The following is a 14,715-nucleotide window of genomic DNA, read 5'->3' on the forward strand; positions in this document are numbered from 1 at the left end:
GCCGCTCGGCCAAATTCTTCAGCTAGCTTCCTCATAAGCCTGCTAGAGCTGTCCAAAATCAGACGAGCAGATTTTGTCAGATCATCAGACTCTTCATTGCTTACATTTGGCTCTGGCTTACAAACTTGACATGTCAAGGGCGCAGGCTGTGCGGTCAGCGTTGAAACTTGCGATATGCCACTGCTCATCTGGCCGTGCTCCCATGGCCTCGATAGGGACGTCGTTGTCTTCCAAGTCCACCTTTACCAGGGTGCGTCCGACTTACATGGAGCACGGCTACGGGAACGTAGTCGTCCAAGCATCGAGCTGGCCCCGTTTGCCGCCAGCCGCCCCGGAATGATGCGCCCTCGTCGAGGTTCGACCCGACCTACCCCAGATTTCCGCTCCGGTTCCGGTTCCTCCCGACCGCTGCCCCGATGCCATACATTAAGCTACCGTTTGCCGAGCCGGGGTACAGGAGCGCGTGCCTGGAGATCTGGAACCTCGTCTCATCTAGCAGCGATTAGCCTCAGAGACTCTTCAACGACCTGGGGTTCGTGTCCAATCCAGTGGGTCGCCTGGCAGCCGCGGCTGGACAACCGGGACGTTGCGGGCGTGTAAGTCGGGAACGTCGTCAGCGCTGGCAGCTTGGTCCTGCAAATCGCAATCCACCTTCCGGCTTGCATAATCAGTGGGCTCTCCTTCTTGCGGTTACCGCGGGAGGCCTCGTGCCTGAGTGACAGCGGCATCACGAATGGAACTCGGGATCTATCATGATCCTGCTTGAGGACGAGTAGCCTGGCGGAGCTCGATTCGACTATGCTCATTGGCCAGAGATATGCGTGAGGCGTGTATCTTTAACCGTGTGACCATGATATCTGGGCTCCTTGCGCTTGGAAAAGTAATCTAGATGAGATCTTGAGCTCAAGTATTTCGAGGTTTCCGTCTCGGTGAGCGGCGTTCACCTTAGGTGGACCCGACATACACCGAGAAACCCTCCACCGGTGGTGTTCGGCTTTGGTGTGGTAAACTTGACGTAAAATAGGCCGATGACGTCGGCCCAAGTCGGGATTACTAATGTGCACAAGTTGTGCAGTTATGCAACACCAGAAGCAGACACTTGCTGACCACCGCCAGTGCAGCTGCCGCCATTGGACCCCCACGGTCCCCCACGACCAGCTTATCGCCGCAACTTCACCTTGGGAACTTCGGCGAAAAGCCCGTTGTCGACGACACTCGACTCTCACTTGAAGACTTAAGGCCGGACTACAATTCGGACATCACAACCTTACATACAGTTGTCGACTGGACAATTCGTCTTACCAAGCCATCGCTTACTCATTCCCAAAGGAGCTGCTGTTTACACGGGTGAGATTTCATCCGTCTCGGGGAAATTGAATGGAGCATTGCGATTCAGGATGACCAAGTGGTCAAAACAGTTACCGTAAACAGCGACTTCAGAGCCGCAAGGTCGTCTGCTTATCCACAATGTGTATTAACAATCCCTCCGAATGGTGTCATTTTGAATGCCATCCGCTGCGTTGCAAGTGCCGGACTGGAATACGACGTTGGGGCCTACGGGGTCGCCGTCAAGGTTCTATACTGCGAATCACCATAAGGTGAGACTGTGCTTGTATTGCTTGAAGAGTATATAACGAAGCTCAAAGTCGGGCAGCAGACATGATGTGACATCCAAAAACACAGATCCAACAAACGAAGTTAACTCACACAACCAAACGCAAATACCTACATCGCAATGGCATCCACACAAACACTCCTGGTGACCGGCGCCAACGGTTACATTGGCACCCACGTGGTCGGTCTCGCCCTCGAGCACAGCTACAAGGTTCGCGCCACGGCCCGATCCGAATCCTCCTTTGCCAACCTCCGCTCAACCTTCCCCGAAGCCGCTTCATCAGACCGCCTCACCTTCGCCATCGTCCCGGATATCACCAAGCACGAGTCCTACAAGGACGCCCTCGCCGGCGTGACTGGCATCGTCCACACAGCGTCCCCTTTCATCGTCGACCCCAAGGACAACGAGGTCGACCTCCTCCAACCCGCCATCAACGGCTCCGTCGCCATCCTCGAGGCCGCGAAGCAGTATGGCGCCCAAGTAAAGAGCATCGCCAACGTCTCATCGTTTGCGTCCGTCATCGACTTGTCACAGGGCTACCGCGCGGGATATGTCTACACTGAGAAGGACTGGAACCCCATGACTTACGAGGAGGCGGCCAAGACAGACAGCGGCGTGGCGGCGTACTGTGCTTCGAAGGGACTCGCTGAGAGCGCGATGTGGAAGTGGATGGGCGAGAACAAGGATGTCGCCTTTACGCTGGCCAACATCTGCCCTCCTTGGGTGTTTGGTCCCTACCTGGGCAAGCTCGACCTCAACCGGCTAGCGACGTCGGTCGGTCTCTTGTGGAAGCTGGTTGGCGCCGAGTCAGTCTTTCCGACGGACTTTGCCGCATCGACCGACGTCAAGGATGTTGCTCAGGCTCTTCTCAACGCCATTGAGAGGCCCGAGGCTGCTGGTGAGAGGTTCATCATCGGCACACACTTTGACTGGCAGACTGCGGCGGACATCCTTCGCGAGGCAGTCCCGGAGTTGAAGCACAGGATTCCGGAGGGTCGTCCCGGATATGGCCAGATCGAGGAGACCTACACCATCGAAACCAGCAAGGCGGAGAAGGTCTTGGGGATCAAGCCTGCCCCTCTCGAGGTCACGCTCAAGGAGAGCATTCACCAGATGCTCGCCGCCGAGAGGGCGTCCAAGTCTGCTTGAACTGAGGGAACTTCACAGTAAAGCAACAGCATATCACGTGTAACGAACAGCGAAGGTATATGGGAAACTTTGGTCTGTATTCATCAGGTAGACCAGAATTTTAATGGCTCTCGGGCCAAATCTCTGCTTCATACCTACACCTCGGTGCAGTGTTCTCTCTCGAATCAAAATCCTCGCTTGCTATGCATCTTGTATGCAACCAACTCCCAAGAAGAAATGGAAAACCCAAACGATCAAAAAATCCCGAACCCAAGATTTTTTTGCATCCTGCTTAGTTGTTGGTGTGAGGAACGCTCCAGATGTCGGTGAAGACATCGTCGTCGGCGGCGAGGGGGGTGTGCTCCATGGTGTTGGCGATGAGGGTGCTCTGGTTCTGGCCGTAGACCTCGGCGACGAAGGCGTAGGTGAGGTCCAAGCTGGAGGTGACCTACATTTCCACATCAGTAAGGAGCTCCTTCTTCATTCAGACTGAGTTAGAGATGAACTTACACCAGAGGAAGACCAGATGTTGCCGTCAATGACGTAGCGAGCAGGGGCAACCCAGTTAACCTTGGGACCGAAGGCGGTCATCTGGGCCCAGGCGCGCTTGTTGGTGGTGGCACGCTTGCCGTCGAGGACGCCAGCGCGGGCAGCGAGGCTGGCGCCAGTGCAGATGGTGATGAGGTACTTGACCTTGGGGTACGTCTCCTTGATGTACTCGACGATGAGCTCGAGGCCGGCGGCGCGGACGCCAGGGCCGCCGGGGACGATGAGGACGTCGAGGTCGAGGTCGTCGGCGAAGGTGGCGGTGGGCTGGATGACGGGCCAGAAGTTGGAGCCGAACTTGTTGAGGGTCGGGTCGCTGGCGTTGACGACGCCGGCGATGATGGGGTCCATGGTGGGCGCGATGAGGTGGACGTTCATGTTGTAGGCGTGGGCGTTGAGCTGGAGGACGTCGAGGGGACCCCAGATGTCGATCATGTCCAGGCCGTTGAAGATAAGGGCGCCGTAGTTGACCGGGAGGGCGGTGGTGCAGTTGGTGCCATTGGCGGCGCGGGTGGTGATAGAGTCCACGCGCGCCTGGACAGGGTTGCCGGCGACCACGGCAGTGAGCGAGGCCGCGATGATGGAGATGGTGAACTTCATTTTCGGCGGTTTAGCACTGCTTGAGGTATGGGGGTTTTGGTGTTTTGTGAAGTTTCTGTTTGTGGGAAAAGAAAAATCGCAGAGCCCAGGTGAAGGTGAGAAGTGAAATTTCAAAGGTGAGTGAGTGAGGTGAAGGGCCTGGGGAAGGGAAGAGAGAGAAAGGAAGGTGGGTAAAGGAAAGGACCCTGGTCTCTAGCGCTTTGTTTTTCTCCAGAGGGTGTGATCAGTGGGCAGCATGTTCTTATATGTTCAATACTCTGCAATACGAAGAGTATTCCATATCTGTCTTTCAGCCTTCCTCCAGGGCCAAGGAAAGAGGTTCAGGGAGGGGACCGGGGCCGGCATTCGGAATCAGATTGCCCACGCAGGCAGCCCCGACCCGAAGGAACGGCGCGATGTGATCCACGCCAGGGATCCTCGTTTCGGTCGTATCACTGTCTTCTAGGAAACATTCCTTCCTCTGCTGTCTGTCTGTTTGAATAGGATGAGCGATTTTGAGAGTATTTTTCTCCCTTTTCTTCTTAAGACTTGGCTCTGTAGTCATCTCCTTACTTGCTTATTTGATCTGGTCTAAAACGCACGGCATTCTGCCAAGCGCGCAAGCTGGTTTGCCAAAGAAACTGTGTGACTGCCTGGCAATCAACTGTTGGTTGTTGTACGTTGCAGGGGGTCCCGGAAACAACACAAAGGGCAACATCGAGTTATTGAAAGGGGCTGTTGCGGCGGGGGAGCCTCCGGAATCCCTCGTGGGAATCTGCGCCAAGCTTTCCCTTTTAATATCGAATGTAGGCTCCAATTGGCCCATTGCGATGATGGCTGCTGATACCCAGATGACAGAAGCAATAAATATCCCCCTTTTTGAGAAGAATCTGCGCCAGAGGCTTTTGACAATTTCGTGGCAGCTGAGCAGATGTGGACTTGGCAACAGACATTACCAGCTTCTACCGCGCAGTGTGCCATGCCCAACTTTGCGAATCTGGCCGCTGCAAGTCTTGGTCCGCTGCTTGCTGTCCAGGAGTTGGCTTGCCATTCGTAAAATGGGCCAACATTGCGTGTTATGCTCCATTTCTAACGGTCGAGTAGCCAGGGTAATTGCCGGTTCCGAAAGGTCCAATCATTGCAATCAATAATGCTTTTATAGATTCTCGCCTGCCGACGCTATCGTCCTACAGCGTCAACGTCGCAGCACGGAAGCCCACAATCAACTCTGATTGCCGAGCAGAGCTTGAATCATGCAAAGACATGGGAACTAAGTTTGCCAGTTCAATTGGAGGGTGGAAGCCAAGGCGTAGGATTGGACGAGGTAAATGACCAGTGGGCCTCTTCGCCGGGGGTCGTTACTTGATTGCGGTGGGCGGCCGTGGCGGCGGGGTCCCGGCCCCGCCCTAGGACGCTTATCCCCGAGAAACTCAAACCCGGCCCCGAGATGGATCGGCGCCGGCAATGAGCTACGCCCGTAGTCCGTCGATTCGCCGACCACAGCATACGCAATCATGACCTTGGCGATGTCGTCGCACCGATAACGGAGTCGATCTATCAGAACTTCGTTGGATGGCAGCCCGGCAGCGGTGTTAAGCTATCACTATGAATGTGTTCAACTGGTGATCACCTGGGCCGATTGTCCTTTGTTTGGGAACTGTTTGATTCTTCGGAGACATCTGGAATGAAGAAAAGAGTTTCACGTTACGTCGAATGGAAGTTTACATGCCCAGATTAGGCGCAAACGACGAAGGAAACGGAAGTGGAAATGAATGCCAAAATGGCAGACGAGGCGGGGTTCAAATGGAATTCACGATCTTCATAAAATAGAAATGTAAAACAGACTGACTGATTTTCCTGTGTCTACGCTGCTATAAGTACTAATCACTCCTCTTACAGACGATAATAGTAGAGCTCACAAGTGCTTAGATAGTAAGTAGTAGAAAGAATAATAATGAGAGTAACAAAAGCAATAATAATGTAATAAGAACGACGATAGTAGAGACGACGACGATGACGACGACGGCGGCGGCGATAGTAAGATGCACACTTACAGGAGAAGTAATCGCAGTGGCACAAGAAAAAACTTAGTCGCGTCTAAAAATGGAGGTTCAAATATGAGCAAAAAGAAATCTGGGATAGCACGACCTGGTTTCGATCCAGGGACCTCTGGGTTATGAGCCCAGCGCTCTACCCCTGAGCTACCGTGCTTGCTTCTTGTTGGAAACCCACGACCACACTTGCCTCAAGACACACGCAGTGGAGAGTGTGCTGTGACTCATTCGTGAACCCGGACAGTGACTGGAATGTGGGTGAGGCCAATATTCGGCCCCAACCCGTCGCCCACCACGTCTATGAACCTTGCGTGTACAACCCTTTAGAAACTCCACTCTTGAACCTGAAATGCTCTATCCAACTGACATTACAACAAAGTACGACAAAACCAAATTTCCAATCATATGCCCCATGTTCTATAACATCTTACAGTGCTCTATCCGGCTTGTGCTCATGATGCCAAGATCCAACTCTAGTTTCGCAACACCAATCCAAGTACACTACCAAGAACACCTCTTACACGCTTTGGGTTCTCCAAGATGCAGGTAAATACTACCGCCGTGCTAGCGGCAAACACAACCGTCTCTCTCCACTGCTTGTCCATGCCATACCGGCGTGGCAGCAGCGTAGCCATGGCTCGGGGGGCAACGAAGAGAGCCATGTCCTTCTGACGGCTTTGCGTCTCGACGAGAACGCTCCAGCCGCAGAGACAGCATCCCGTACCGACGCAGAATCCCGCGTCGATCGTCTGTCTCGCGTCCCGGTCCTTGCCAATGATGTGAGGCCCAAGTCGGGTCCTCGCGAGGCACACGCCATAATAAAACAAGGTAATGTATGTCCCTAAGAATGCCGACGACCGCGACGCGGAAAGCAGAGCCCGTACGAGGCTCTTCTTGTTGATGGGCCCCCGTACGAGGAGCGCCATGCTCAGCGGGAGGTACATGGCCATGGACCACTTCCACGACCGATAGAAACGGCTCAACGCATGGAGCTCGCACGACGGGCCGACACCCATGTGGACCATCTCGCAGGGGATGGGGACGGATTTCGCTGGGTCTCCCCAATCCATCGGCCATTTGTACTTGGCGCACATGCCCTGAAGCAACTCTGCCTGTCCAGTATCTTTGCCGTAGATGAGCTTGCCATCACGCAGCCTTTGGAGGGCTTCAATCAGCCGCATGTCTACGTTTGCCGCGGAGCTGATCCATTTGTTGTAAGCAATTGGGAGCCTGGAGGGGTTGTAAAACCACGCCCACATGATCAGTGCACATGAGGAGACGAATAAGCATGGGTCAGTGAACCTGCCGATGATTGACTCAACCTGGCGAGCATAAGTATGAATGGTAACTGTTGTCAGAAGCATTTGGTCTTACCGTAGTCCATTTGCCCTGAGCTACGCGACGTGCACGCCTACGAGACCATACTTCGCCCACCAGCACATCGAGAGCTCGGGTGAGTGTGAATAGGGTCAGGTCGAGTGTTCGCCCGGCGTAGCGTATCTCCTTCTCCTGGACACCAGGTGGAGCATCGGACTTGACTGGAACTACTTCTGTGAACCCCGCAGTCTTCTTCGACTGCAGGAGCTTCAGACTAAACCAGGCGGCAATGAAGGTGGCGCTGCATCTTGCAAGCCTGGACCCGAGTTAGAATTTGCCAACACCAGACGAACCCCACAACACTAGACTCGGCGCTTCTCGACAGCGGGCCATCATATCAGATCTACATACCTCACACGCGTAGCCTCACTGAGGCTTTTCGCAGTCTGCTCAAGAAGCCTCCGAAGTGGTTCCTATCATAACATCTCAGCAACCAACACAAGCCAAAGGATCCAGCGAAAGGAAGCCAGGACGCCAAGCCAGTGAGATGAGTTGCAGACGTCCTATAGAAAGAGACGAATGCCAGGGACGCAGTGTGCTTTGACTAGCCTACGACCAGCGGCATTGAAAGGCTGAAGATGACCAAAGATTGGACTCTTCGTCTTATCAACGGTAGGGCTAATGGCAAAGACGGCTTTTGAAGTTCGCATGTCGTCTTGTTGCCACACAGTTGAGGGGTCTAGCCTCAGCTGAAGACACGACGATCCACCTTCTCACATAGCCGGCGTCCGAGTCCGTCTCACTGGTGTCTAGTGACATACCTCTAACAGAGAGCCACCACCAACGATGACGGCGCAAAACGTAGGAAAACGTTGTGGATCGAGGCCGGCGAAGACTATTCGCCTCAGTTGCGCCACGAACCCAGCGCATTGCTTGTCATCAGTCCCGTTTTTGCGGCGCCTCTTGGTGATGTACTGCAGCACCAGGGTCAAGATCCTGGGGCCGACGGCGGAGGCATAGCCCAGCAAATAGGCCCGCAGGAGGGGCCGTAGGATTGGCGGAATTCCCTGGAGCTCGAGCAGGCCATTCCGGCGGATTGGCATCTGACTCCGAGGTAGCATTGCGGAGGGACGAGATGCGACGGCAGCCATGAGGCTTCGGCGTCAGTGCCGGCAGATGGACTGGCACTGTTCCTGATCATAGAATCAGCGACCTGTATCAAAACAGAGGATGCGTCTGTGCATTGGATACGCGATGATGTAACCGTACAATGGAGCGAAAAGCAACCGGCCGAATGAGACTTTGGTGGGATGTATTGTGTGTGAATAGGATATGTGGCTGGAGACAAGGGGTGCTACCCCAGGCAAAGGAAGGGCCAGCAATGAGTGATGGCAGGGCGGCGCAGAAACGGTCGAGCTGTGGTAAGGCATAAGGTAAAGATGGATGGTTGGTCGGGTAGGTTAGGTCAGGTATGGTATGGGGGAGAGGCGCGGCAAGCGGACAACCCGCTTCGCATAGTAGGTATGAATCATGCCCGTTGGAGGCATCTAGGTAGTGTAGGGAGGCACGAAAGGTCTTTTTGGTTATTAAGAGCAAGTGTCTCTCGGCACTGCCCGGCGATTCCTTCACTTGAGGATTGCCAGATGCCTCGGGCCATGGACGCGTCCTGCAGGAGGAGTGTCTGGACAAGTACAACAATGGGAGGTAGCAGGGGGCGGATATGTACTCCGCAGTAAGGTAGGTAGATGAGCAGCAGGATCGCGAACTTATGGGCGCGTCTTACCAGGGTAAGGTGAGCTGGTTGCGCGACTTAAAGGATGTTTGCCAATTGGCTTCGTGGGGTCTCGTGACGGCGGTTCGTCTGCCGCCAACCCTCGAGTGCCAAGGGCAGGGCAAGAACAGTGCCCAATATCGAAAAGTATCGCGTACCTTACGTACTAAGATGAATAGGCGGGAATGAAATAAGAAATTGTGGGGAAGGCAACGTGTGTTCCACGATGTGACGGAGTGACGGAGGTTGCAGACCTCAGAAAGTGAGAAGATGGGGAGGCGGGGAGGCAGGGGGGGAAGAATTGCTCTCCGAGAAGCATGTGTCGATTGGATACTTCGGCAGGTAGGTTGGAGGAAGGTCGAATGTGGCAAGCGTGACCGAGAGACTTTGATGACTGGGCTGCCACTACCTTCACCTGGGCAGTCTGCCACAGCCTGAAATTAGCGGGCTGCAATTGGCTGGAGAGGTCACAGAGGGAAATCAGGTGGTCTATCACGCCGGTATTCACGCTGACAGCCAGGAAGTGCGCGGTAACGACTTGGCGCAGGTGCACCAGAAGAGGGTTAGGCGCAGCAATCCATGCGAGTGCGACGGGCTCAAAGAAGAAAAGACTTCACAGCGAGTCTGAAGTTTGTGTGGTTGACAGGAGACCTGAAGGGAACCGTGTTTTGCGTTGGCTCGGCAGATGGAAAGCAATGCTGAGCTGTGCTGGACAGGGGAGGCCTTGCTTGCCTTGGGACTCCCGGCTCGATCAGTGCGATCGACCGGCCGTCAGAATCTGAAGTGCAGTGTCTTGCCTTGCCGTCGGCGCTTGTTCCTCTTGCCTAGAGGAATTGACAGTTTGGAAGTTGACAAGTTGGAATCAAGAGTAGCAGGCTGGGACGGCCAGCCGTTTCGTATCGGCCGAGGCGGTGTTTTGTTTCTTTGTTTGGTGCCGTTCTGCTAGACCATGGTTCTGGCAGTAGCTTGAGGCCCCTTTGGAGGCGGCTGGACCGTTCAGAGTGTCTGTGAGGTGCCTTAGTGTAATCCGTCGGCCGCTAGTCTACACGTTCCATGCCTGGGACTACGACTTGAGGCAGGCAGGCAGGCAGGAGGCGAGACTCGAAAGGATCGAAACAGATGCAGAGCAGAGGCAGAACGGAGACGGAGACGGAGTCGGAGGCAGAGACAGAGCTGGGACTGCAACAACAACGTTGGAGCGGCAGTGTCATGCAATTGGACGGCGACAAGCGCAACTTGCAACTGGTCCGTAGCGCGGAGCCAGGCGAGACGAGAGCGGTGTAACAGATCTAGTTCCAAGCGACAGATGGAAGCAACGAGTTTGGCCGAAAGATGGGCAAAATGGGCAGCAAATTCGCAAACTTGTCGTGGCCAAACGGCGTCAAGGGAAAGGAAGGTGTCGGGTGCGGATGGAACTAAGAAAGCTACCCCAAGGGCTGGGGAAAGCTTGGAGGTTCGATGATGCGGAGCACCGGTACAAAGTACTTGTCGCGCCAAGCCTAGAACGGCAAGGTGGAGGGTATTTCCTGGGGCGAGGGAGGGAGAGTTGACAGAAGACAGCGGGAGGAAGGAGGAGGAGAGGAGAGGAGACATTGAGACACCTTAGGGTCGAGAAAGCTCCGAGTTGGCATGTGATGCCGCTGTATGTGAATAAGCCCGCTACGCCTCGGAGGCGCGCCGGTCGAGCTGCCTAGATGGGTAGTATGGTTAGATGCATGACGCATTGTCTGCGAGTGCCCAATCATACGTGCCTCCTGGCTGCTGCCATCAGCCGCTAAATCAGCACCGTTTGGATGATTCCCCCGGTTGTCTCATGTCCGCACGATCCGACGGTCTCCACAGGCTAATCGTTGGGGGCAGGGAATAAGAGGGGGAAAAAAAAAAGAGAGACACAAAAAACCGACAACGAAGAAGGACCGCCGACTCAGGGCCCTCTGCTGGCCACCACCTGCCTGCCTAATTCCAGCAGCTGCAGCTGGCACTAACTGCGGAGGCGTGCAGCTCGCTGCAGGTGACCGTGACCGTGCCGGGCTTCCACACCCCCTCCTCTCAGGTCTCAACAACCCCCCCGGTCAACAACCAACAGGGGGAAGCCGTTTGGATTGCTTGGTGCCCCAGACACTCATTCTTTTTCGACTCAGCAGCAGCGTCTGGATTTCCTGCTCGTCATTTTTCCGCAGCTAAAACCACGGGGTCTTTCGAGCCCTCCGTCCTGGGCCCGTGACCATCGTTTCCCTTAACCCTGATCTTATCTGCCCGTTAATTATCTCGGGTCCCATTTGACAAGAGGAACGGGAAGACACCCTCAATTATTTGCTGCAGCTAGCTCCTGGCCCGGGCATGCAAGCAACAAGTCAAGTACACTTCACTCGTACAGTACAGGGCGCGAACGAACGGGTGAAAAGACAGACGCCGCTCGGCTTGACCATCAGCACCACCCAGCGTCAGGTCAGAATCAGATTCCGCACCCGCACCAACATCAGCGCGTCTATGTTCGTCAGAGAATGCTGCATTGCCCCAAGTGAACTCGGGCTCGCATCCGATCTTCGACAAACACACACGTACCCCCGTCCACCTCTTGGCCCCGTCACACTCAGGCTCAGGCTCAGGCCAGACCAGACTGCGCTGTCGACCTTCTTCGCCAGCTGCTCAACACGTCTCAAGGGTCTTCTTATTCTTAGCCCTGCATGGGCCGCATTAACGTCCGCTATACGGGGTAGACCTTGGACATCTTCGTCCATGAGCTCAATCCAGACGTAGCACTGCTACACCTTCCGCACCTCCTCTGCCAAGCCAAGCCGAGCCAGCTGTGTGTTGCTTTCTAGGTCAGGTCTGGTCTGCTTTGCTCTGCGCTGCTCTGCTTTGCTCTGCGCTGCTCTTGCTCTGCTCTTGCTCTGCTCTGCCTCCCAGGTCCTTACCTCGCCTCGCGCCTCGCCTCGCCTCACCTCACCTAACCTCACCTCAACTTCCTTACCTGGCACGGCTGCCTTCGTCTCGCACGCCCGTCCTCTCAACACCACCGTCCATTCTGCCCACCCCTCACTCCCCCGCTCTTCAGACGAGCGAGAAGAGGCAAACACGCCTTTCCTGGCAAAGCACTAGAAATCCAGAAACTCGGTGCGGCGCCTAAGCGCAGCCACCACCCCACCGCCGCCTCTACGTAACCTGACCAGCACGACTCTGGCCTCTTCCTGCTCTGCCACCGCGCGCTCCTAAAGACGGCAAACATACCCACCAGCCTCTTCCAGTCTCCCACCAAACTGCTCCAACTACTTCTTACTGCTGCTGCCACAACAACAAGCCGCCACCCCGCCAAATCACAAGACAGACGAAAGACTGCCCGACATCTTAAACGTCTTCCGCACGCCCTATCTCAGCTAGGCGGGCCTTTTCGTATACAGATTGGACGCACTGCACTTTCCGATCGAAACACGTTCCTCCTGCCATGTGCCTATAGTATATCGACAGCCCCAGAGGAATGCGCATATCCACCGCCGAGCCGTCCGTCTTCATTCTTACACAAACCGAGCCTCTGTACCGTTCGTCTCTCCCCGGCGAAACCGCCAGTCTCGACGACTCCCGTCCCGTTGCCACAAGACGCATCCATGCTCGCCATACAACGTCCCAGGATGGGTTCGACGCAGCCGTCAGACCCCAATTTGCCCTTCGGCTGTATGAACCCACGTCTTCCATTCTCACCAAGTGCTACCGGTTGTGGTAAATGCTAACATCGTCTTCCTCCAGATGCCGTTGACGCTTCCTTCCAAGACTTTAACCTCGATCCTCCTCCCGAACCCGCTCCAGGCGCACCTATCCTGACCGCAGATGACTCGAAGTTGTTGAGTTCCTTCTTCGAAGACCTCGGAGCGGACCAGTATAACATCCCTTCGTACGGAGAAGGTCTCAACTTTAGCGATGCTTGGTTGGAACTACCACCGGCCTTCATGGGGACGGCCACGTCTTTTGGCCAGTCCCCAGCACCACCTTTGGCCTCCCCAGGCCACATTATACCACACACCGATTTCCCTGACATGACGTCTATGGGCTCAAACTTGATGCCCCCACCGCCACCACCTCCTCAGCAGCAGCACCATTCTCTCGACCAGCACCATTCGGCCGATGTTCTGGCAGCTGCCACATTATTACAGAATGGATCTTCATCAAGATCCAACAACACAAGTTCCAGCGCAATGTTCAGCAACAACAACCGAGACGTGACGCATTCCCTGGGCCCTCCGGTGGGCCACCTAAGGCACCAGCCCATGGAGGATTTCAAACGAGCAGAGCGAGGTAGCGTTGCTCAGACCGACCTGACCGAAAACCATGACGGCACCTTCGCAGACATGTTCTTCGGCCCGGCGCCCGGCGAAAGAGTGAATACCCAACGAACGAGCCAGGCTCCGATCGATATCCAGTGGGGTACAGACGCCCGGTTTGGCCGCTCCGATGCCTTCGTTCCCGACCCGAAAGAATCATACGACGCCCTGTCAAAGGGCCAGCTGAGATACATGGAATGTCTGGAACGGAGTGAAAGCACAAACAACACACGGCCCCCAAGCCCGGATGGCGAACACGCTTTAGGTAAGGGACACAGCCGGAAATCTTCCGAGGTCTTAAAGAAGGAGGAGGATGTCGACGCTCCCCCACGCAAGAGGAGGAAAAGCAGGAACACCAAGGAAGACATCGACGAGGAGGATGAGGAGAGCGGCCCTTCGACAAAGGCAGCCCGGAAGCGAAAGACGAAGACGGAGCCTTCTGCCACACCACCAGCAGAGAATGGAACAGCGAGCCGCAGACGCAAGTCAGGGACGGGCGCCAAACCGCCCCGTGAGAACCTGACGGAGGCTCAGAAACGCGAAAACCATATCCGAAGCGAGCAGAAGCGACGGACTCTGATCAAGGAAGGCTTTGACGATCTTTGCGATCTTGTACCTGGCCTCAGAGGTGGCGGCTTCAGCAAGAGCACCATGCTTACAATGGCGGCCGAGTGGCTGGAAGACATGGTCAAGGGTAATGAGGAGCTGAAGGCTCAGCTTAACGCACTTTAGGGAAGATGACTAGGGCCAAGGTCGTCATACCACAAGCAAGTGCGAATATATATGTATATGTTGGTTCACGATACAAGCCAATTTGTTTGGAGCTGGCGTTCATCTCGTTGCAGGCAAGGCATCATGAGACTAGAGGGAATCAGAAACGGGAACGGCGCTATGTGGACGTTATCCAGGTTGGTCAGGCCAGCTGATGATTATCCTGCTCATGAGGCTGGTTTCCAAGAGGGGGGATATTGGTTCAAATGCAGGCCGCTGGCGGGAGGCGACAAACGACGACTTGTTTCCGGGAGAAAATCTTACACCAAATTTATCACTAACTTATAAGGGCGGCTGCTCTTGGATACCCTTCTTAGTTCTTCACTTTTTTTATTCGTTCAATAAAATACTATTGAACAACATTATGCCATATAAGTTTCATGTCGCATATTGCACGGGTTCGAATGATCATGATGCTCCCTTCCAATTTTGTTGAGTTGGATCTGCCATCTCAACTTTTTGCTCCCTGTGGACTGACACAAACGCAGGCCTGCAAGGGTTGAACACGCTCAAGTCTTGGAGGTCCCTCGGGGGAGAGACCAGCTTTTTTTCTGACATGTGAAAGCCAGGACCGCGTGGTGCGGATGCACCCCGCAGGTTCCTCTTTTTTTTCGATGT

General features: G+C 54.9%; 4 protein-coding genes across 4 annotated transcripts; 2 read left to right on the forward strand and 2 right to left on the reverse strand.

Moving 5' to 3' along the window:
* Positions 1-1,735: 1,735 nt before the first annotated feature.
* Positions 1,736-2,764, forward strand: GRE2 (NADPH-dependent methylglyoxal reductase GRE2; the record flags this gene model as incomplete). Its single annotated transcript, XM_037318244.1, has 1 exon — positions 1,736-2,764. The coding sequence occupies one exon, from the start codon at positions 1,736-1,738 to the stop codon at positions 2,762-2,764; it is 1,029 nt and encodes a 342-aa protein (XP_037183337.1).
* A 271-nt stretch (positions 2,765-3,035) lies between these two features.
* inhA-2 (Isonitrile hydratase) lies at positions 3,036-3,889 on the reverse strand (the record flags this gene model as incomplete). The annotated part of the gene is made up of 2 exons (XM_037318245.1): positions 3,036-3,191; positions 3,254-3,889. The coding sequence occupies 2 exons, from the start codon at positions 3,887-3,889 to the stop codon at positions 3,036-3,038; spliced, it is 792 nt and encodes a 263-aa protein (XP_037183342.1).
* A 2,506-nt stretch (positions 3,890-6,395) lies between these two features.
* Positions 6,396-8,360, reverse strand: CGCA056_v002989 (uncharacterized protein; the record flags this gene model as incomplete). Its single annotated transcript, XM_037318246.1, has 4 exons — positions 6,396-7,244; positions 7,297-7,555; positions 7,651-7,712; positions 8,061-8,360. 4 exons carry the CDS (start codon positions 8,358-8,360, stop codon positions 6,396-6,398), a joined length of 1,470 nt encoding a protein of 489 aa, XP_037183343.1.
* Positions 8,361-12,639: 4,279 nt separating this feature from the next.
* Positions 12,640-14,058, forward strand: CGCA056_v002990 (Protein WBSCR14-like protein; the record flags this gene model as incomplete). Its single annotated transcript, XM_037318247.1, has 2 exons — positions 12,640-12,682; positions 12,755-14,058. 2 exons carry the CDS (start codon positions 12,640-12,642, stop codon positions 14,056-14,058), a joined length of 1,347 nt encoding a protein of 448 aa, XP_037184256.1.
* Between the last annotated feature and the right edge of the window lie 657 nt (positions 14,059-14,715).

This window comes from Colletotrichum aenigma (genome assembly GCF_013390185.1).
Source record: "Colletotrichum aenigma strain Cg56 chromosome Unknown KSG_Cg56_contig02, whole genome shotgun sequence".
NCBI lineage: Eukaryota > Fungi > Ascomycota > Sordariomycetes > Glomerellales > Glomerellaceae > Colletotrichum > Colletotrichum aenigma.